At 30.4% G+C, this 23,777-nt stretch overlaps 5 protein-coding genes across 5 annotated transcripts in view; 2 read left to right on the forward strand and 3 right to left on the reverse strand.

Annotated features, from left to right (window-relative positions):
• Positions 1 to 840: 840 nt before the first annotated feature.
• On the reverse strand, positions 841 to 7,205 carry LOC149898993 (aldo-keto reductase AKR2E4-like). The gene is made up of 7 exons (XM_090114380.1): positions 7,115 to 7,205; positions 4,326 to 4,421; positions 3,162 to 3,332; positions 2,705 to 2,821; positions 2,024 to 2,191; positions 1,486 to 1,686; positions 841 to 1,059 (listed from the first exon to the last, which is right to left on the reverse strand). Exons 1-7 carry the CDS (start codon positions 7,151 to 7,153, stop codon positions 871 to 873), a joined length of 981 nt encoding a protein of 326 aa, XP_089970506.1. The 5' UTR covers positions 7,154 to 7,205; the 3' UTR covers positions 841 to 870.
• A 4,744-nt stretch (positions 7,206 to 11,949) lies between these two features.
• Positions 11,950 to 13,037, forward strand: LOC149898994 (uncharacterized). The gene has a single exon (XM_090114554.1). The coding sequence runs from the start codon at positions 12,131 to 12,133 to the stop codon at positions 12,434 to 12,436; it is 306 nt and encodes a 101-aa protein (XP_089970680.1). The 5' UTR covers positions 11,950 to 12,130; the 3' UTR covers positions 12,437 to 13,037.
• A 2,108-nt stretch (positions 13,038 to 15,145) lies between these two features.
• Positions 15,146 to 16,658, reverse strand: slx1 (structure-specific endonuclease subunit SLX1). The gene is made up of 4 exons (XM_090114586.1): positions 16,341 to 16,658; positions 16,098 to 16,149; positions 15,836 to 16,027; positions 15,146 to 15,580 (listed from the first exon to the last, which is right to left on the reverse strand). The coding sequence occupies exons 1-4, from the start codon at positions 16,517 to 16,519 to the stop codon at positions 15,167 to 15,169; spliced, it is 837 nt and encodes a 278-aa protein (XP_089970712.1). The 5' UTR covers positions 16,520 to 16,658; the 3' UTR covers positions 15,146 to 15,166.
• Positions 16,659 to 18,217: 1,559 nt separating this feature from the next.
• LOC149898996 (zinc finger HIT domain-containing protein 2) lies at positions 18,218 to 20,155 on the forward strand. Its single transcript, XM_090114479.1, has 4 exons — positions 18,218 to 18,394; positions 18,477 to 19,005; positions 19,242 to 19,445; positions 19,837 to 20,155. The coding sequence occupies exons 1-4, from the start codon at positions 18,348 to 18,350 to the stop codon at positions 20,149 to 20,151; spliced, it is 1,095 nt and encodes a 364-aa protein (XP_089970605.1). The 5' UTR covers positions 18,218 to 18,347; the 3' UTR covers positions 20,152 to 20,155.
• A 181-nt stretch (positions 20,156 to 20,336) lies between these two features.
• The window catches only part of Pi4KIIIalpha (phosphatidylinositol 4-kinase III alpha), a 30,317-nt gene continuing 26,876 nt past the window's right edge, over positions 20,337 to 23,777 (reverse strand). Inside the window, exon 37 of the mRNA XM_090114103.1 lies at positions 20,337 to 23,148. Within this exon, the coding sequence (XP_089970229.1) occupies positions 22,923 to 23,148 (226 nt within the window). The 3' untranslated portion in view covers positions 20,337 to 22,922. The remainder of the gene's footprint in view (positions 23,149 to 23,777) is intronic.

A 23,777-nucleotide genomic window follows, 5' to 3' on the forward strand; every position in this document is an offset into this window, starting at 1 on the left:
TGCCAAATATATTTTATGACCTAAGGCCTAGCCTATTTCAAAAAATACCTAGGTATAGGACTTCATCTGAAAAATACGATTGCTTGAAAACCATTTATTGCTTCACTTTGATCATTACCTAAATATTAATATTCGGAGGGCACAACGAATTTTGAGAAAATTAAAATATGAAAATCATATTTCCACCCAAAATAAATCAGTAAGGAGTAACCAGTACAACTACTGGATAGGTCCTTTTTCGCTTTTCTGATGTTTAAAATAATTTAAATTTCACGTCCAAAATGTTGGATAAGCTATTATTGATGTAATCTCCAAAATCGATTGATGGCGGTGAGCGACGTGCCGGTATTTAAATTTTAATCAAAATATTAACGAAAACAATTTTCTTTTAATAGATACCATTATCTTAAGTAGCATTTAAATGACGCACTCTAATTAACATCACATAATAATAAACTATAGCTATAGAGTCGTTGATAGAGATAGCAATTAATGAGGTACCTAATAATAATTATAAATCATCGACTAATATAGACTTAAAAAAGTATATAAGAGAGTAATATAAACAGTCAGTTTTATTTCGGCGTTTCAGTCTTTTCAGGACGTCCATTGTTTGACATAGGTTTCACCCAAAGTCACATTTGTCTAATGTTCACAATTTGTAAATGTTATTAAACAAAATGTAATACTTTTTGTTTTTATTGATACTTGTAACTAAGTGAATGCTAATCGGTAATAATGATATTATAACAGTTTTATTTAATAGAAATTACAATTTGCTAAACTAAGTAACTGGAAAAATATATTTTTCAGTTCTCGTCTTAAAAAAAAACAACTCATAAAAAAATATCTTTATTATCTATTAATTAATTAATATTCCCCGAATGGGTAATAGGGGGATGCTTTCCAGTCGTCGATTTTGATGACTCGAACGTTTTTGTTGAATTTGTTGATTGTGGCCACTTCATCTTTGGTCAGGCTGAAGTCAAATAAGTCGATGTTCTGTGCAATACGCTGCTGATTCGTGGACTTCGGAATGGGGATAATTCCTTTGTCGATCTGAGAATGATATGAAATATAAGAATTAATTATCTACTATAACCACTATAACTCAAAAAATTGTGAAAAATAAATAAATTTTGACGCTTCTGACATTATTTCCAAAATGTAGCTCTGCAATAAGAAATTACTTCTACTCAACTTAAACATATTGTACAATATTTTACAGTAAAATTAATCTGTACATTAATCTCGTGATTATTATTTAGGTACGCAGCTATTCTTAGTGGAGATGGAGAAAAATACAGTTTTAATTTTAGTCAAATTAATGTACCTATAAGACACTATTGCAATAACCCTACATAGATTATAGGCTCTAGTTATTTTTTAAACATTTGTCCAGTTGACTATCGAATTTTATATGTGATTAACCGTTCTTAATATCATGAGATTCGATTGCGTATAAAATTATTAATAGTTACTAACCAAATAACGCAGCGCAATTTGCGACGTAGTTTTCCCATACTTCTTTGCCATTTTTACTAACGCGGGGTCATCAGCCCTTGGTGGAGGAGCATTGTCAGATTTCCGAGATACAAGGAATCCGAAGGGACTGTAGCCCATTGGTACTATGCGCAGGCTTTGTAAATACGATATTAAGTCTATTTGCGTGAGCGTGGGATTTACCTGGAAAACAATTATTTATAGAATTAGCTAATAAAAATGTATAATATTGTGACTAGAATTATTGCATTAAAATTGTAGTAGTGATTAGCAATTAGGGAACAAACAAGGGATAACCTGATTTTTGTGTTTGATGTAAATTTTGAATGAAATGAAGACAAACATATCTTACAAATTGCGTAAGTTTTTCGTACATATTAAAAGTACTAAAATAGAACTATGTTGTTCAGGAGTAGGTTACATTAAAAAGTTTTAATTGATTCTCATATACATTAGAGTCCTTACTTAAATTGCTGGAAAATATATTTAAAGACCAAACATATTTTGTGTTATGCCTTACCTCAATTTCATTAACAGCAGGCCAGATCTTGGAATTTTTGATGATTCGGTCAATTTGTGACGCGTTGAAGTTGGAAACTCCAATAGATTTAGCGAGACCGAGTTGTTTGGCTTGTTCCATTCCCTTCCAGGTGTCCAAGTAGTCTACATCGTCTAATGTGTCATCTTCCTATTGGGAAAAATGATTTGGTATTCATGTTTAGATATCAGTTTTACAACTTGTAGGATATAAATCAAAATAGTATGGAGACTACAGATAATACAGTAATCTATTGTTACAGGAGAAAAAAAACTGATCTCATGACTTGTTCAAAAATATTCGATGAATGTGTGCTAATTAATCTCTTTATTTGCCAATTTTACAGCAATTTTTTCATAATATCATGGTTTCAAAGTGACTTATAAAAAATTCGATAGACATCCAATAGCCATATTACCAGCCAGGCTTATAACTGTAACATACAGAGACAGACTCGTTAATTTAAAAATATTGAAGCAATTCATATCGTCGTGTTCTTAACTATCAAAGGCAGTTAGAAAAACAGCCTCTAGTCTTGTAATCTCAATCAACAAAACATAAGTTCCAAATGAAATTTCACCCAGCGATTTCATTCGTAATGATGATTGCATTCAAAGAAATGTATTGATATCCGCTTCGAATGTAATGATGATGGATACTTACTTTAGTGGAAACGGGAAAGTGTATGAGGTACAAGTCGACGTAATCTAAACCAAGATTCTTGAGCGATTCCCTCAACGCGGGGACCACTTGCTCGGTGCGGTGTTTGTCGTTCCATAGCTGAAATTCAATTAAAATTATAAGTAAAACATTCATTTATAGATATTTCGTTAGATTATTAATATAGATTCTATTACAGGAAAACAGCATTTTGTATATTAAAAAATCAACGATCTTTTTTTTCTATTTGCCATAAACATTATTTTAGACAAATTAATTTAAAATTAAAATATTACATCAAAATTACAGGAGTACTGTTTTCTATATTTTGGTCACATATAGTCAAAGTATTAGTTACGAATTACATTATTAAGTATCTACACTATCAATGAAATTTGATCTAATAATTCACCAAGATTCCAAGCAAAACCAACCAGAATACACAAACTCATCAACATACCTTAGTCGTTATGAAGAGTTCTTCTCTAGTCACCAATTTGTCAGCAATTGCTTTAGCAATACCCTCTCCCACTTGTTCCTCATCGAAGTAAATAGCAGCTGTGTCTATATGTCTGTACCCAGCTTGGATAGCCCAGTACACAGCTTGACGAACTTGGTCTACGGATTCCGACTGTAAATGATTTATTATTATTTCAGTTGTTATTTTTTCTGTAATTTGACGATTCAAAAACGCTTCAAAACAAAGCCTAGTTGACTCAATAAATGTTTCAATTTGAAAATAACCGTCTTCTAACAACATCATTCAGTTTAATTAAGGAGCCTAATGAAAGTGCTAACTAGCTGCGATACACACAGAAATAACAAAATCAACGACTATATTTTAATTTTAATTCCGTCGTTTTTAACTAAAAATACTAAATAAATAATTGTCTATATTTTATATAAACGAGTAATGTAAGAATAATATTTAATATTTATATCGTGCGTATTCAGTATAATTTATCAATTACATGTCTAAAATTATTGCTCTCATCTTTTTTCTACGAAACTTTATGTGTTCCGTATTTTGTAATTAACTTTAAAACAATATCCGGCATGTGAACATTATTATAAATAAATATTTGAACACGCAATACACATATACGATATTCTTGAGCAAATAAAATAGGTTCAACGACACTAAAACAAACTAAATTTATCGCAACATACGAAAAATCACACTTCTATTGAAATAAAGCCGTTTTGTATCTATACTAAATTGTCTCTATATACAAAATTCTCATGCCAAAGCATGTGATATAATGCATTACTCCTGAAAAACGGCATGACCTTTTTTATTTTTAATTTGTATATTCAATTGTTCGATAGGTTTTAAAATAATTTTATAACCCTAAACAAAAAGTCACGAAGATTAACGGCCGATTCAGAAAAATTTATATGTAAATACAAATTCAAATTCAAATATATTTATTTGCTCGTATATGGTTCATTAGGGTGGTACACAAATTTTTTTTTATCGCATATACTTACTGCCATTTTAAATGGCGTGCAAAAATTTACAAATTAATACAGCCAAGTTATAAAATACATTAATAGACAATTACAAAATTACCCGCAAAATACATTAATAAACAATTACAACAACAATTACACATAAAATTACCTCTTTAGCTGTGCCCCTCCCTGTTCCTAACGCAACCACAGGAATTTTGTTTCCATCATTTAGTTGCACGGTGGGTGCTAATACTGCTGTAGAAATCTGCAAAAAACATAAATATATTCATATTGTAAATCTTCACGCAAAGTAAACTGCTTATTTATGTGAAATCATTAGTTTTCTCGTAACGTTTATCGTTATTTATACTGTTGGTTGTAATTGCAATTCATGCAAAGAAAGCATCACAGAAAGCACAATCATGTAGAAAATAGATACTTTTTAAAGTCTACGAAAAAAACATTCAATCTATTTCAGATCGAACATTCTGAATGATTAAAAACTTTATTTATTTGATATTGTTCAAAACATATCTATACTAATATTATAAAGCTGAAAAGTTAGTTTGTTTGTTTGAACGCGCTAATCTCAAGAACTATGGTCCGATTTGAAAAATTCTTTCGATGTTGGATAGCCCATTTATCGAGGAATATATCATCAAGCTAAGACCAACAGAAGCGGAGACACGAGAGTGAATCTGCGGAGCGCAGCTAGTGAGATGATCTAACTCTAAATCGTATCATTGCATGTCCAAACATCTAAAACGAATTCATGAATAACTAAATATTATTTATTAGTCCATGATATTCACTAATCTGAAATCTCTACATCTAAAATCGTAGGTATGTACTTATTTAATCAATTCAAACTGAATGAACTAAGCATTGTTCTTATTATGTTAATCTATAGATATTTCCTTGAATTCATAAGTATAATTAAAGAGGTAAATAGATACAATGTGCGTGATACAAAATTCTTTGTTCCATATCATGCGATAAAATGCGTTCATTAAATGGTAATAAAGTGGTTAAATGGATATAACATTTCAGGGGATTGACAATTATTATTTTAAACTGTTCGATCAAGTTTGAGTAATCTCCTGAATAATGAACTCAAAAACCTCTCGATTGATTTTATACCTAATTTCTTTTACCCTTACTTACCTAGATCTTTAATAAATAACACATTTCTCTCCTCTATTACTCTATTCAAAAATTAAAAGAAAATTCTTTAATAGTATACCTTCACCCACATATTATATGTAATTCATATTTTGATTGTTTTCTTATTCAATAATTATGATGCAAAAAATATGTGGTCTTTATAAAAATACCATATAATTATGTGTGACTCAATAAAACAATTGTACCTAGTCTATACTTAATCGTTTCATAGTTCCATGATTATTATTCCATTCATATTTCTTGATACTTTTAATCTATAATAATTCTTAATTATTGTCATTCTCGCAAAGGTAGAAATCTCCTCCTTATAAACTTAAAAAATAACTTATAGATTTATTTAGTTGAATGGTATTTATATAGTTTGGTATTGCAATCCCTAAATATTGTAATACCTACTGTGATAGAGTCCTGTAATTTTTTTCATCACGTTTTTATCGATTCGCTAATGCGGCCATCGACTAATTATTATTTTAGTACAGGTAAGTATATGATCAAGAATTTCTGTTAAAATATTAACATTAACAACTACTAAAAATATAATTTATTAGTATCTTAATCTTAATAGCGCTATAAAATCGTAACGACCAAACAAAAAAAAACTTACCTAATTTACATTTTTCAAACCAAAACATGAAAATTGAAGATTCATCTCTAACATGACCAAGGTACAATAAATCTCATTAGCAAATGAACTCGTTTGCCTTTCGCATCGACTTTGAATAATATTCGCAAATGTCATTGCCGTTGCACTAATAAGATTTCATATAGGTATCTAGGCTTCTTCAAAATATAGCATAAAATATAGAACCTAAGTTTTTTCACTAGCTCATGTTTTGCAAGTCCAAAAAAATCATATTTAAACAACATCAAAAGGTAGACGAATTCAAACCAGCTTCTGATTCTGTCAATAAAAACCCTATACATTCAACTGAAATAAATTGTGGCTAATCTTCCACATTTCGATGCCGCTCCCGGAGCGTAAATAACATAATTAATAATTACTTATACAATTGTACATACAGTACCTACACCTTTTTTTACTTTTATTATCATTGCTCACAACACGCATAGTTATCTCAGCAAAAAACCTCATCCAAAGGCATCTTCTAATGCAGATAAATCTTGTAAACCTGTTATACTATAATAGTTATATGTTCACGAAGCAGTCAATGACTTGCATACGAACTATTTTCCCATACAAAGATTAAATTTATGCTTGTGCAATCCACTCGTTGACACGATTGGCCTCAATTAAGGCATTCATATAAAATTCGAAATTATATTTATTGTATATAAAGTAAAAACCTTTAAATAAATAAAAATAAAAAACTGACTTCAACCTTGATGTTAAGACTAAGGATATCTTATTTTTGGTCTGACTTCATGTCTGAGATTATTCTATCTAATAAGTTATAATTATAATATAATTTACATCATTGCAATAGAGTCTCGTTGATATGAGTATGATAAAAGAATTGCTGATTTTTTCTTTCAAATAGAAACAGTGGGGACACAAGTAAAGTTTAGAAATTTTACGAAACGACCATGTTGTAACAGCCCATAAAAAGTTCCGAAAAACGTAAATTATAAATTTCACCGTTATTGCTAAAGAATTTCCTTCCAATCAAAGTTACGGTTAATTTTCTTAACCAGTTTAAAATTATTTGCATTCATAGTCACCTACCTATCCTCCCATATAACACTTAAATATGTATAGCTGAAAAGCGGCAAAATTTAGCTGCAAATAAATAAATAAAATAGCTTAAAACTTACGTGAAACAATAACACAAAAGCTGCCAAAGTAGGATACATCTCGATAGATGTAACGCTCTGTCCCTACTGGCCACTAACTGGCGTATATCTCGTATATAACGAGTTAGGCAAGTCCAAGGACAGTATATTGTTTACTATGTAGAGATTATTAAACCCAGTTTGTTTACATTGGATAAAAACGCTTAGGATGAGCCTATGAGAGCGGTTTTTAATTTTACTCGGACAACGGACCACAGGAAAATTATCATCTTTGATTTTTAAAAGGTGTGCCCAAAACGAAGATATTCACAATTTAAAGTATTTTTTTGTCCTTAGTTTGTTAGATAATAAGAAATTAGAAAAAATCGTAGCTACATTCAATTATAGGCTTCACCAAATATCTATCTAAAAAGTTGAGAATTTCAGGATAAATGATAACAAAACATGCGGAATGATGAATTAATTACGAATTAAATCAACGGTTATTTTATAATCGTTTTTGTAATTATTACTTCAGTTGGTTTTTTGATACCTATACGTCTGTGTTATTACTTTTTTTAAAGAACAACTACATTTACATAAGCTACACCTTTATTAAGGTTTTTTGTACATCTCTATATATATAAAATTCTCGTGTCCACAATACTAGTTTCCATACTCCCACAAAACGGCAGGACCGATTCTCATGAAATTTTGTGTGCCTATTGGGTAAATCTGAGAATCGGCCAACTTCTATTTTTCATAGGTAGGTACTCCGTTTTAGTAGTAAGGCAGGCAACGTTTGCCGGGACAATAATTATTATAATTTAAAACTCAAAACACATTTGCCAAAATGCAAAATAAAATTCTTATACAACACGTAAACTTTGAAGCATCAAATGAATTCCAAGTATCTAAACAAGGGGAAAACCCATATAAACTTAAGTAGATTAAAAACCCAATCAATTTATAATTTTATAAAGGTCAAATATGTATGTACAGACGCGATAATTAAAAAAAGATGATTTAAATTGTTTACTTATATAATGTTATTGAGGTTATTTACCTTCTCCTCTTATAGGTATAAAAGGAGCTTATGTAGTAGAAAAGACAATTAAGTTCAGTTCAGTACATTCAGAACTCGGAACTTTTCCAAAAAAATTATAAGATTCAGATTAATAATTATATTAACCTTTTTACCTTTAGCTTTTTATAAATAAAACTGTAAAACATTCATACCTTATAAATATACACACAAAATTAATATATTGTGATAGAGTAGATGCATCATGCAATGTTGTGATTTCTATATTTATTTAAAAATTACCACTACAACCCGGCTTCGTTTTGACCCAGTTTTAGATGACTTTCACCTACGGACTCGATACCAAATTGAGTATTCAATAATTCAATAGACTTTTCCCGCCAAATACGATGTCACATAACAATATACAGATAATTAAAAAATTTAATTGCAAAGCTAGTAGCGTTTTTATATTCAAATTATTTTAGTACATGGCCTTGTTGTGCACAGTTAAAATAATTATAATCTTCCGCAATACATACCTATGCAAATTTTAAGCAAAGATTTTAGTGTATGAAAAATATATTTGATACTAAAATTAAAGTAACTATAATATGTTCTTCGTAAATTAGCTTTATTGAAGAATGTAGAGTGTGTAAAAATATTTATTAATTACCCATTGTAATCAACTATGCTCAAGTAGCGTATTATTTTCACAGGGATTTTTTACTTATAAGTTATATGTGTGTGCATTTAAGAAATCCATACTAACAAATAATTATTAAGTAACTAATTGTACCTATTTTAACAAATCCCTAATAATGTGTTGTAGAGAAATTTATAATTATATAAGCTCGTAAAGCAAAAATACAGATGAAGTAGCTCTTCTATTCCTAGTCAAGAAAATTGTATATAAATAGTTACTATTAAAGTACTTTCAATGAAAGCCTTACCCTCCTGACGCATTCGGGTAAAAAGTGGGTTAAGCTATGCAAATCTCAACACGTACATACATACAAACAAGATCAAAGTTGCAAGTTAATGACTGGTGACATTCGAAACGGCAATTTCCCTGGAAATGTAAATACAATACTATTGTGTACTACATATTAACTATTAAGTCTAACCTTAATCGTGTAATCTCCATTTGCAGCAGCATTGTACTTTTTATGTACTACTTTTGTGATATAAAATTACTGGCTACAGTTTTTTGTCGGTTTATGTGTGCCTGTTATGTTAAGATGATATTAGATATGTAATTTACGATATACGAAGACGCAAACCGATTAGAGGAAAAATGTGGGATTTTCCAAAATTCTATCCATTTTTTGGTCTGGTCGACGCCTTAATACCGCCTTACGCCTGGGTTAAGTAATTGGTATTCGGTAATTAATTTGTAATACCTATAGGCAATATAAACATGTTTTAGTATCGTGATGTTAAATTTAGTAAGTCATCCTGTTTGGTATAGAACTTGATTTGTATTTATTTTCGCTATAAGTTTATGTAGGTACCTATAGTATTTCTTTAATTTGATAGAAATTAGGATTTTTCTTCTTCAAAAACATTTAATTATATTGTTTGCTATGCGTAGTGTCTATTTCTAATCACACCTAGAGCGGATCTATAATAAAATTTAGGTTCACGAATTACATCCATTCGCAAGTAAATAAAGAACCTCCTCTTTTTTTGAACCTGGATGAATAAAAGTTTTAAAACTTTGAGGTCACCGCAATTTACTTTTTTCTGTAATAATATGCAAGTAACGGTGTTTGGTTTGAGGTTTCGATAGAACTTGCAAAAAGTATGAACTATATTGAATACTTAATTAAAACTATGAAAGTTGATGTTTTTTAGTTTTTTAGTCACCAGATTGACACAGATTTTCTATAGAATTGATAATGTTAAAGCCGCACTGCCTGTTGCGTAAAGACACATACTAGGGTGGATGTACCACTAGTTGACCATTTAAGCGGTTTTATCTTTAGCTATATATAAAAAACGGGTTATTTGTTTTACGTTCAATGTTATTTTTGGGACACAGATAATTGAATACTCACTGTACCTATTGTTCTTAATATCAATTTGATAACCTTCAAAGGTTTTATGAAAACTACTCTGAAAGTTATTTCTGCTAAAAACACCATTACTTGACCACTAATCACCAATATCTGACCATCATTACTCTAAAAGTTGACCATTTTCAAAATGGACAAAATGTCCTTCTTCGAACATTAGTTTTGTGTAATAAATAAATATATTATTTAATAAATAAAGATAGGTTGATGAAATCAAACCACTTGGTCACAGAAATCAAGTGGACAACTCAAGGTTAATAATATTCTCGGCCCCGAAACCTGACCAACTAAGTTCGGTATAAAAATTTTACGGTGGTCAGCTTTTGGAAATATGCAACATAAAGCTATGACTTAACTACGGCTTATATGGTTTGTTAAATTAGGTAGGTATAAGCACAAACCAAAGCAAGTCTTTCTTAGCAAAATATAAAGAACTAAGAGCTGACCATACTGGTCAACAATAGGCGAAAAATTGTTTTCGTTGCTCCAAAAGATAACCAGGCCGCTAAAAATCATGAAAAACTGTTCATGCCAAAAATGAAGCCGAAAGTCTATAACAGAATGGTTCAACATTATGCCTATAACAAGACATATAAAGAGTAATCGATTGCATTCAAGATAAATTAAGATTTCCCAATCAACTCCCGATAAAAAACTCTTAGTAAAAAATGTGATTACTTACGGGGCACCTACTTAATTACATCTTCGTGTTGAAAAAATGTCAATATTTCTGACCAATGGCAGCAAGGTTTGTTTTTATTTTATAGATGATGTTGCTTTATAGAAAAAACAATAAACTATCATCTGGGGCTGCCGTATTTTCTTAATTGGCGCGTATATTTGAATTTCGGTCATGTATTGGCGCTTGGTCAGCTAGTGGTACATTGACCCATATGCTTATTATAATATACCTATGTATTTACATATTTCCCAATGATAAGACATTCTTATGTGGAGAAAATTACCGCTAGATAGCATAAGTTAACGAAAGCTTAAAACTATTTAAGCTTTCGTTAACTTAAATTAACAACTTGTGCACTTGAAACCGCTTTAAAGGTCTCAAACTACAATCGTCACAGAATCTTTTTTTTTTTTAGACTTAGTATGGTATTATCATGAAACAAGAGTGACATCGAGTCTCTGACATAATAATATACTAAGTATCTACACGGTGAAGATACTATAATATTTTATCTTAAGATACTGTAATATTTTATATTACAGTATCTTAATATTTTATATTACAGTATCTTAAGGTATCCGGTATCAGCGTTCTGACCATCATTTTTCTTTTTGTCATTGCGTACTAAGACCCCTGTAGAACCGCCATCCTGTTACAAATGACTCGAAATTTTGTGTCATTATCTCCCGGTCTATTATTATCGTATACTCCTAAAATGTTTTCTTAGAAACAATAGTGTACTTACATTGTCGGCACGTTCTTAAAGTCTAATAATGTAATGTAATATAAAATATTACAGTATCATAAGATAAAATATTATAGTATCTTCACCGTGTGTGACGCACTTTACACGGTCTCTTAAAAAATTTTAAGTTATCGATATAGCAAAATATATTTCAGTCTACAATATCTTTCAATTATTAATTATCAATACATCCAGTTTTCTTAAATGCTTCCTTCTACTTTCTTAGAGTAGTTATATTTGCCCCTGCAGCTTATAAAAGATCATGCGATTCGATTTCACGGTTCTGACCAAAGTAACTGTAAATTCGTTATGCTATCAGCGTAGCACGTTAAGACAGTTATCCATATACATATTGGTGTGACACACAATGAAGGCGACAGCTCCCTGCTACACGCAATGCGATCTTCATTCACTCGTGCGCCAACATTCCGTTAGCCTGGTGACTTCGCGGCTTCACTTTCTGACCATTATGCAGTGAGACCACTGCTTCTTTATTAAAAAAATAAGAATTTTGGCGGGAAATACAAAAATGGAACGGTGCAACAGATTATTTGTTTTAATACTTATTGCTTCAAGCATTATGTTTTGTGAGGCGAAAACAAGAAAAATGGATTATCCAACTGAAAAACAGCTACTTTTACAAAGGAAGGAGACTACTCCTGTTGATTTCACAAGGTTATTAGTGATGAGAGTTGTTTATGGTATGGCAAAAGTTCTCGGTTTCGAAGAACCAGTGAGTGGTATTTTAAACGGTGCGTTTGTTCCCCCTGGAGCTGATGATGATGATGATGACTTTGATGATGACGACGATGACGGCTTATTTGACGATTATTAAACAGTGATTTACATGTATTCAAGCATTGTTTAGCTTGGTATGTATAGTAAATTATTATAATTGTAGGGAACTATTTATTTCCAAACGTAATCTACACCAAATGAATTAATGCATTTATAATTTATTACTTTTTAAGTACGTTTCTATAAGATTGTAGTCAATTTCTTTATTATATAATTCTTATTTATGTTCACTATAATGACGTCTCTATTTTTTGTTCGAAGTGAGTCTATTATGCGGCTTTTTTGTTTCTGTGAAAAATTTTTTAAAGTGAAACTTTTATTACATCGTCTCAAACTTTTTGGTCTGTGTAGCGCATGTCGCGTGTATCGCGCCGACCGTCACGCGACATGCGCTACACAAAGCAGTGTTCGGAACCGTTCGAACAGTTTCACTTTTACCGTGGTTTCATAAAACCACACAACATTTTATTTTCTATTAATTATATTTACCTATAAATATTAGCTCTTAATGTATAGACTGTGTACCTGGTAGTATTTATTGCAATTGTAAATTGTTAATGTTGTACATGCTATTGTGTCTTTAGTTGTTTAAAAATGTTATTTATTTTTTGTAAATAATAAATGTTATATTTCCACAAGTTACGGTTTTTAATGTATCATATGAATAATGAACTTATGGTCACTCCCCTAGTTACCTATATTTTCTTAAAATAATATTCCTGAAATTATAATAGAAACAATAGCGAAAATTTTGCGTTAGCGTTTGAAAGCTCTAAAGAGCCATAGTTTGTACTTCAACAAATTATAAACGTAAAAACTCGTTTTAGTAGGTTTTTTTGGCTTATTTTTTAAATCCTTTTTAGGCTAGGTAAGAACACAACTACAATATTGATACCTGTACACTTACCTGTACATTACTTAATACTTTATTTATTTATGCCAAGGTTCCAAACTACTCAAGACGGTACGATAGAGCCGATAGCATTAAATTTGAATATTTTTTTCTATAATTAGAGCGTTAATTTTTTCAGTAGATAAACATAATACTCAATTAGTAACAAAGTTAACAATGAACGTTGTTTAGAACAGTTAACACTTGATCGCGTGGTTTCGTCTGCGACAGTGAAAGCATGCATGGCTGCTACCAATTTGACACAAATCAACCGGAACGCATTCTTTATGTGCTAATTGTGACTATGTTGTGTTATTTTTAACTGATTTCAAATGTTCTCTATTTCTTTGGTAAATAAATTTTTATGGCAGTTTAATAGGGAGTTTGGAATATTTTTTTTGTGATTGAAATAAAATATGTAATTTTTTTTTATCTGAGCTATAATAGAAAAAAAATAATTGCCTGCGAATTCACCGTAGACAGAGAAACCAATCTGTCTACGGAATTCACCCTCGAGCGCCATCTTACGGCATTTATATGGAATTTTCCTTTACTACCTACTTTTTACTTTTTAATTTTCGAGTAAAAAGCAGTACATACAACTTTCTAGTAGTTACCAATCATTTTTAACCTATGCCCAACAGACGGACAGACGGATATAGAGGATTTAGTAGGAACCCGTCCTACTTATCACTAGTTACATAGTATAAAAGTCGCTTTCTCTGCCCTATGTATCTTAAATCTTTAAAACTACGCAACGTATATTGATGCGTTTTTTTTAATAGATAGAGTGATTCAAGAGGAAGGTTTTGGTATATAATTTATTAGGTTTAGACAAAGCGGGCGAAGCCACGGGCAGAATGCTAGAACCGATTACAATGACGACGGCGAATTACAATAAGACATTGGCTACTTTTTATCCCAGAAATCACACAAGAACGGGTAGCAAATCTAGTAAGCACATAAATTTCCAGCGATTCCATTCATATAACTAATGTTACAGTAAAGTTATGTATGAATAGTAATAAAGCTATAGCGCATAATTAATGGGAACTATATTTTCTATCACCAAAATTTATATTTGTCATCAAGTTGTATCACCTAATAAATAGACCTATCACCACGAAATATTTTCGTTCTCAGATATACAAAAATTGTTCCCAGGTATGAATTATCGAATTAATGTTAATATATGTGTAAAATAAGAGATCGATAACCAATAAAATTATATTGCATTACATGAATATAAACTTCGTTCTTATAATAACAGTTTTGTTACTGTGCTCAGAATCTGTCACCAAATAAATCGATTATCGATCCCTGACTGCGACTCCTTTTTATTTGATATTTTGTCACCAATACAGTAGTAACATTTTATTTCGTTCAGATATTAAATTAATAGTATTCGTTACCAATTTAATACATCAATTTATAATTTTAATGAAAAAATGATCAAAGGGGCGGAGACAAATTGGCGCGCTTTAAATTATTTTTTATTTGAACTTAATGCAATTTTCTAGTAACATAATATGATTTATTGGTGATCTCTTTAAATTAGTTTGCTTATATACTTATTAGGACACACCTATTATAATACATACAAAAACATTTATTTGGTACTAGACCTTATATCTCAGGATTTTAGGTGATTTATTGTGGAACTGATTTTGCATTGTTTGGTGACTACATTTTGGTGACAGATCTACTATTTTGAGGACAAACCCTATTATTTAAGAAACACAAAACTAATTAAATTGGAGATAGCTTAAATGATACCCATAATTAATGTTCTAAGAAAGGGAATATTAGTCAGTATTTACATGGAATTTATTAGGGTAATAAAACACATTTTTCTCTACAAAACAATTTATTTCGTCATAAATCATCATTACAGTCCAGAAACCAAGAATTATTGTCAACAAATTCCTTATCCTGAGTGCATATTACTTCATCATCACAGTCATCACCATCTATTCCTTTGTCTTCTATATACTGGCAACCCTTCATCTTCCTTATTAAGTCACCCCATTTCATATACATCTTGCATAACGGACATTTTCCATCAATGGGTATATACTCCCCTGGTGTTAACATTCTTTCAGCTAAGCATGTTATATGGGCTACAAGATTACAATTCTCATTTAGGCATTTAATTTGTTTATCACTAATTGATTCTGAACATAATTTGCAAGGTAGCATTGGTTCGGAGTTATTTTCAGCAACTTTAATGTTCCTGCTCTTCACTGGACCATAGCAGGTCACCATGTGTTCCGGAGGGTGCTTTTCTGGCTGCAAAATTGACAAATACATAATATATAAAATGAAAAGGTAACTGATTGATCTATCGTACAACCCAAATTTCAAACAATAAAGAAATTTGACATGCTATAGCTAATAATATGGTGAAGGCATGCACTAAGAATGGATTTTTATCAATTATTCTTACTAAATTTAAATCCTTCAAGTGACGGTACTTAATTTTCCTTTTAAATTAATAAGAGCAAAATTGTCTAATTGGTTTCTTATAAAATACACACTACTTACAGGAAATTCTTCATAATATTCTTGCTCCAGCCAACAAATACTCAAAGGCAGGCGCACCCAAGGACCAACTCTCAACATTTCTGATAAAACTCTCAACTTAAACTTAAACTCAGACTCCTTTCTTGGTATTTTCTTAAGATCTAAATGCTGCAGCCTAGTTGTTTTATTGGGATTTTGCCAAGCCCATTCAAACTGGAATAAAATTATTTTTGAATATTTTATATCTTCTACAGATTATCATGAATGAAACTCAATAAATTACCCTCAAAGCTGAAATATTATTTGGAAAACCATGCACTATCAACGCCATTTTCCTGAAAAAAATAAAATAACAATTTTATAAATTCTGGCAAATCTGGTATAAAATGTTAAATCAACCAACATTTAATAAATGTTGATCGTAGCTATACTAATACGGAAAATAATTCTAAGTATATTTTATTGAACAGAAAAATTTTCATATTAAAAGCGCGGGAGAAAGATTTCTTCGTAGTTTCGTACCTACCAAGGGCCCTTATTATTAGTTCGATGTGCCCCTCCTGCCCATGTTCCTCTGTTATGTTGCATTATTCTTCTATTAGGATCTCTAGTATATCCAATATATGTTCGACCCTTGTATTTAGGGTTAATATTGTAAAGTAAATAAACACCATAAAAATCATCAACTATATCTGGCTCAGACATTTTTAAACCTACTCTTTTTACTTAGGATTATACATATAATATTTCTTTAATGGTATGGAAACATATTTAATTTATTGGAATTATTAATATTGATACTTTGTTGTAAGAAAACTAAAAAAAACAGTAACATTAAAAAATTAAAAATTAAAAATAAAAATTGTTTTTGAATTTGACAATGACGTCGGTCATAACCATAAACAATTGTTTCTACGATAGAGTAACCCCGTTTTCCAATTACAGCACTAGAGCGCATTATGCGGCATAATGCTTAACGTTGAATGTTCCTACTACAGCAACGCTTCGCACAATCGAGCACTAGAAAAAGTAATGCGCGTGAATTGATGCGTGCAATCGATTTATGCCCCGTTTTCCAATTACAGCACTAGAGCGCATTGTGCGGCATAATGCTTAAGGTTGAATGTTCCAACTACAGCAATGCTTCGCACAATCGAGCACTAGAAAAAGTAATGCGCGTGAATTGATGCGTGCAATCGATTTATCCTTAGTAATTATTAATTGTTGGAAAAAAAATTAAAGCTTTCGTTTCATTGTAGTTTTTTCGAAATAATCAAAGTTAATTCAAATTGTGTTAAAAAAATAAATATAAGTATGGATGAAGGTACAAACATTGAAAAAAATGTTAATGAATAAATCAAAATCCAGATTACTTAAAATAACCGTAAATATTTTTCAACCAATTATTATGTATACCACTTTTTTTACACATTAATGAGGTTATTGCTAACTCTATGAATATTTTTTTTTTCAACACTGAACTTGGCGCAACCTGCTGGTGCGTTTCACGTTCCAATTAAGCATCAGCATAATTCAGCATTGTGCGGCACTGAGTCGCATTATGCTCTGTAATTGGAAAACGGGGTAAGTTTTCAGCTTTATGCCTTTTTTGAAGATTTCAGTGCTATCAAAATATTAATTATAATAATTATACTAGTCCGGGATACATCGCCCATTTTTGCAAGTGATTACTATCAAGCTAATTTTTCGTGAGTAGCTTTATTTTGATGAGATGCCCAATAATTTCATGTACGAAACTCTCGATTGTGGTAGCTACCAGAGGAAACAAGGATAAAATATTTAGATTTGATGGTTCTCAAATATTAATTACTAACTGAATGTTTTTTTTTTTGTTCAATCTCAAGATAATTATCTAAATTATTCAAAAAAATATTTGTCCTACAAAATCTATGGTTTGATCAAAGAGTCCCCCTTTCCAATGTGTATCGATAACGAAGTCATCATAAATGATTACTAACCAGCTGATTTTTTTATTTTCACTTATTTAATACTTATATAATTCAACAGACATATTGTCCTACAAATTGCGTAATAAATATTTGAGAACCGTCAAATCAAAATTTTTTATCCTTGTTACCTCTGTAAGCTACCACAATCGAGAGTTTCGTACATGAAATTACTGGGCATCTCATCAAAATAAAGCTACTCACGAAAAATTTGCTTGATAGTAATCATTTGCAAAAATGGGCGATGTATCCCGGACTATACATGCCGTGTTAATTTAAAATTTTAAAGATACCCATTTATAAATATGATTTTAAAACGATGAAAAATATTAACTGTCGTCGCTCAAATCTTGGCTGTATACAAGAGGTCTTTCGACCATCGAGGAATTTTTAAAAACAATCAATGTCACTTGTCAGTTGTCAGTGTCATGTCTTATTTATAAACAAATCAAAGCACGGAATCAAAGCATTTTTTTTTAAGTTAATTCTCTGATAATTCATATCTGCGTTGCAAATAAAGTTAATAATTTAATATTGTTTGAAAGGGTGTGCTTGAAATAATTAAAATGTCTGAAGAAACGAAACATAACACCAACAATAGGTTATGCGGCTTGTAAGTAATTCTACTTTTAGATAAAATTACTATACTATTACTCACTTTAATAAATAACTTTCACTATCGTTTTAATTTTCAGATGCGAAAAGAATACCAGCAAATACTGCTGCCCTCGATGCGAAGTACTCTACTGTTCCCTCGACTGTTACAAAACAGAAAAACATTTGCAATGTTCAGAGAGCTTTTACAAGGACTGTGTCAATCAGGAGCTTGCCTCTAATAATGTAGATGATGAATCTAAAAATCAAATGATCGAGATCCTGAAACGAATGCAGGATCAGGACACAGATGGCACAGATAATGTCGACGAAAATGAGAGTATAGATTCAGATGACGAAATTCAAGTCGATTTACATGAACGACTGCAAAATATGAATTTAGAAGATGCAGATTCTGTATGGAATGCCTTAACCGAAGATGAAAAGAATGAATTTGAGGCATTATTAAGTCAAGGAAATGTAGGGGCTATAGTGCCTCATTGGGAGCCTTGGTGGATGTATCGTCGGGATAAAAAGTTGATTGAAGATTTGAAGCAACCAAATGATGAAGAGGAAATACTTAAAAATTGTCCTTGTATAAAATCTGTCCCGCTATTCAATACTCTAACGGTAAGTCATTACGTAATTCTTATGTGAAATCAATTTCGTTCATATTCTTACTAAACTTACTAAACTACTTCTTACTAAAGATAACACAATATATTTATTATTGTCAACTTATAAAAACAACCAAAATATTAAGAGATAGTTCATGTTATATAAGAGCTATTCATAACCAATAAACTTGTCTAATAAATTTTGTTACTTACATTATTTAAAGTTACAATTAATATTTACATTTTCAGAGCATCAAGCCATCACCATCTATAAGGTTCAACATAATAAATGTACTAGCAGCATATGCATTCATAATGCGCTACTTCAATGGGGAAGTGGAGCCAGTAGAAGCAACTACTTGTGTGTTAAACATTTGTGATAATCTAAATAGCAATAGTAATTATGATGATCCTGATGTAGCAGTGGAGGCAGTCACACAAAAGTGTTTACAGGTAATTGCCTTGCTTTTAAATCGTATTATGTGATTTGCAAATCACTCTAATGAGGTGTATTTAATTTTGACCCATAGCTTTTTCTAAATTATAATGTAATTGATTTCCTAAGGGTGCATTCAATTATTACATAACGCAATTTGGGTGGAGGGGGGGTTCTCGTTAAACGTTATGAAGCTTTACTGTGGTACAGAAAAGTGTGCTACAAGTGAGTCAAAAATCTTCAAAAATTGCATTACATAATACTTGAACACTCCCTAAAAAGATGATCAAGAATATGGTTGAAGGTTACTTTAAAATATTCATTAAACAAATTTTCATTCCTATTCAAAATTTTCCCTCAAATTCATAACATCTTACCATTCACCACCATTAAATATTTCTGTTACAGAGTGAACTCATAGAAACAGATGAAGATAGTCTCGAAATTATGAGACACGACACATTCCTTTTATTTCAAGGACCAAGTGAAGATAATGCCTTATTCTACACTAAAGCAGCTCTTTCACACCTTATCCAAATATTTAATGAATCAAAAACCTCATCAAAAATAAAACCTGAGGAAAAACAAAGCAAAGGTGATTTTACAAGAAAGTTCCCTGATCATGGAAAGAATCACCTTCCTTCACTGGATATAAGTAAAGTAAAGAAATGTATAAAGAAAATGGAATTTTATATATCGTTTTTAAATACATGTAAATATTAAAATGCATTGTAGTTTTTGTTCCTTTAGATTCCTCTGATCCATTCAAATATCCTTCTAGTGTACTTTTACTTTTTTTAGCAACTAGTTGTAACTAAAATTTGATCATAATATGCAGATTCAACACAAAACATTCACAAAAAACCTTTCATCTATAATTTGGATGGATGAAAATAAAACGCAACAAGTACCTTTACCATATATTTATCAATACCAACAACAATTTGCTATATATTTCATAGAGGAATGTCCAAACATTTATATTGGTATATGCACGGCAACAATGTTACAATACTTGAAATTAACTAGCACAATAGATATAGATTTGCCATCAACAAATCAATATTAAAAATTAAAATTAGTAGGTAACAACACAGCTTCAAAAAATGATAAATAGAAAAAAGTGTAACAGTGTTGCCATTGATAATCCTAAAACGACAATGTAAACGTTATAGCAATAATAATTAAAATACATTTATTGAAATCATCTTATAATTTAATAGAATATCGACATGATCAACAATTGGAACTATATGTAACAAATTTATCTACATTCATAGCATCGAAATAATCACTTTAATACAAATATTTATATAACCTTAATAATACAAGTACGTATAGTATGCGCCTCTGACTCCATGTGTAATTATAACCCTTTTAAATTATTACCTTTGATTAGATACTGACTAGAAATTACTGCGTCAAAACGGTTGGTCAATCACGGTTGAGTGCGTGAGAGCTTTGTCGTACACTTGCGTCATAATATTTTACTATTGTTTTTGTCTGAGTTCTGGAATTATAAGCCAAGAGTTGGCATAAATTTTCAACGCATTGAATAAATCTCACTACAGACAGATAAATAATCAAAGGCAATCCGGTTTATTGTAGTCTTGTGTCTATTTTGGTTTGAAAACTTTATAAATTAAAATAAATATATAAATACAGCACATTGTATTGAATACAAATAAATTACTTAGATAAATCAAAAATACTAAGTACTTTACATTAATGACTAAAGTTTAAGTTTAATAAATAATATTTTCAATAACGCAACACAATATAGGTATTTCTTTTTTCTCTCTTGGCAATACATCGATACATAATTAATATGAAAGAAAGTAAATTATCCACTCATTATCCCATTTTTAAATATTAATACATATTTAAATTATTTTATTTATTTAGTTATTGCTATGGAAATAAATAGGCGACGGCTTTACATAATTAAATGATAATAGAAAAATATTTTTATAAAGAGTATTATTTATCCAATATTTGTTTTATTTAAATCACAAAATTATACAAGCAGTTCATAATTTTCAAGGCGAGGTGGACGTTCCAACATTTAAAAGTAAACAATTAAAAATAATAGTTTTTGGGCAATAAGATACAACTTGGTAACTAAAGTAAGTTTATTTGTGTAATTCCTGTTAAGCTTAAAATTATAATAACTTAAATTTTTAAAATTCCATGAATTGGAATCCAAAATTGCATGATTTTTTTCAATCTTTTAAAATATGTATGTTCATTTAATTTTTGTGAAATATCCATTTGGCAAAGTACAAGTTACGATTGTTTTATAAGTTTTTGTTTTTAAAAATCACTCAAAAATTAAGTAAGAAGTTTAAAGTTTTTTTAGTAACTCTACTCTAATCAATAGTTTATTGGCATGCATTTAAAACATTCATAAGAATAATAATTGTTCTTCTCAAATAATTATGCTTTTATTATTTAAAAATATTTAAGATTAATGTTCATAAACATTTCAAAAGTTTATATTAAATCTGCAGTTGCTCTGTGGAATGTAATAATAAATGAACTTTTTTTTCTTATAAATTAAAAACGTACATTTAAATTGATCGATTATAAAATATCAGGACGAAAAGTTTTAGACTGAAGAAGCAAATTTTATTTTTTAATTAAAATATTTTCCTATTAAGCAAATATGTATTACGTGCATATCTTTTCTCTATATCAATAATTACTACTTGTAATGGAGGCTAACACAGAAAATTCAACACTGAAACTGTATGAACATAGGCTTTTATAGAATAATATTGATCTTTAATAAATATATCATTTAATTTTAAATTTATATTATTATAGACACGTGGAATATCGATCGCTTCAAAGATAGCAGTTTATTATTTTATATTATTATTTCGTTTGTACTTTATGCCTGTTTTGTGTTATATAATAATTAGTATTTATTATTTTGTCTTTCATTCATATTTTCGAAAAAAGGGTTCCTTTTAATGTTTTGAGAGGATTTATCATGAAATTTCATTTTATATTCGTTTAAGTTTAAGGAAAGAGAATTGCGTATAATGCATTATTTGCATTTTTATTTTTTCTCTTTCTTTGCTTGACTCGTTTTAAACAGTAGAAGTCATGATATTAACGTATTATTGTTTAGAAGCAACTTAAATAAATATAGATATGTATAGGAGAGTTCACTATGTAACTTGTAAACATGCATCACTACTTCAAAAAGCGTTTATAAACATATTGCAAACCATCTGTAAAAAAATCGTTCGATTCGAATCAATTTTTTCAGTACAATATACAACACCAAAGATATCACCTACCATATTAATTCTTCTAATAAGGACGAATTAAGTGCTCTTAACTTTCAAACTTTCTCAAACCATTAAATAACTTCAATTTGGCAAATTATATTACAATACATACACCATTTCCACACCGCCTTTCCTATAAAGCTATGAAGAACACAAGTCCCCAAAAAAATAACTTATATTAAAAACACTCCCAAATCAGTACGGTATTTGATTCTGGTAATATTGTATCATGTCGTAAGTTCTCGTTCTGAAGTTTAAGAAGGAATTTCGTATAACTGAGAGCATGAAAGCGGCCGCTTCTTTTTCCGTTGAATTTGGCGCGAAACGGGATCGCAATTGACGGATCGTTTGACCGCGGAAACATGGCAACCCCGTGTCTAGCATGAGCGACACCATTGATATTATTGCTTCTTGGTATGGCCTGGAATAATATAATTTGTTTGTTAATGCTTAAAAAACTTTAAATAATTAAGTCTATCAAAATACAAAAAGGCATTTTTATGGAATATAAGTTAATACGAATGTAGAGGAATTCTTCATATTATCAACAAAAAAATCTTACAAACGCTATTGCATTTAAGGTAATCTAAATTCAAGAACAACAATCGACCTTTTCCTCTAAATCCTATTACCTGCTTCCACAATCTGAAAAATTGACAGTGGATGTACCTTGGTTGCTCAAATCTTATGTAAAAACTACGAATTTGCGAGAAATATCACATTCAGTACTTTATATCATAGTACCACACAGTCACAATCTAAAGTCCATATATTCAAAACTAGCTACGTTTCACCCGCGTGGCTCCGATTCTGTTGGTCTTAGCGTAATGATATAATATAGCCTTTAGCCTTCCTCGTTAAATGGGCTATCTAACACCGAAAGAATTTTTCAAATCGGACCAGTAGTTCCTGAGATTTGCGCGTTCAAACAAACAAACAAACTCTCAGCTTTATAATATTAGTATAGACTAGCGACCCGCCCCGGCTTCGCACGGGTGCAATGGCGGCCGGCCGGTACCGCCGCAAACGCTACGTCCCGCAATTTTTAAA

This window comes from Colias eurytheme, chromosome 21, assembly GCF_061535395.1.
Source record: "Colias eurytheme isolate Ceu_HAF_F1 chromosome 21, ilColEury1 Martin Lab GWU primary, whole genome shotgun sequence".
Classification (NCBI taxonomy): domain Eukaryota; kingdom Metazoa; phylum Arthropoda; class Insecta; order Lepidoptera; family Pieridae; genus Colias; species Colias eurytheme.

What these genes read in the sequence shown, in the direction of transcription:
- LOC149898996 (XM_090114479.1), top strand. Translation starts at nt 18,348, where the DNA reads ATGTCTGAAGAAACGAAACATAACACCAACAATAGGTTATGCGGCTT. An exon ending in CGCTATTCAATACTCTAACG is followed by an intron (nt 19,006 to 19,241) that starts GTAAGTCATTAC and finishes TTACATTTTCAG; the next exon opens with AGCATCAAGCCATCACCATC. An exon ending in TCACACAAAAGTGTTTACAG is followed by an intron (nt 19,446 to 19,836) that starts GTAATTGCCTTG and finishes TTTCTGTTACAG; the next exon opens with AGTGAACTCATAGAAACAGA.
- LOC149898994 (XM_090114554.1), top strand. Translation starts at nt 12,131, where the DNA reads ATGGAACGGTGCAACAGATTATTTGTTTTAATACTTATTGCTTCAAGC.
- LOC149898993 (XM_090114380.1), bottom strand. Translation starts at nt 7,153, where the DNA reads ATGTATCCTACTTTGGCAGCTTTTGTGTTATTGTTTCAC. An exon ending in ACTTTCCCGTTTCCACTAAA is followed by an intron (nt 2,192 to 2,704) that starts GTAAGTATCCAT and finishes TTTTCCCAATAG; the next exon opens with GAAGATGACACATTAGACGA. An exon ending in CTGCTGTTAATGAAATTGAG is followed by an intron (nt 1,687 to 2,023) that starts GTAAGGCATAAC and finishes ATTGTTTTCCAG; the next exon opens with GTAAATCCCACGCTCACGCA.
- slx1 (XM_090114586.1), bottom strand. Translation starts at nt 16,519, where the DNA reads ATGTCTGAGCCAGATATAGTTGATGATTTTTATGGTGTTTATTTACTT. An exon ending in ACTAATAATAAGGGCCCTTG is followed by an intron (nt 16,150 to 16,340) that starts GTAGGTACGAAA and finishes TATTTTTTTCAG; the next exon opens with GAAAATGGCGTTGATAGTGC. An exon ending in ATAATATTTCAGCTTTGAGG is followed by an intron (nt 16,028 to 16,097) that starts GTAATTTATTGA and finishes ATTTTATTCCAG; the next exon opens with TTTGAATGGGCTTGGCAAAA.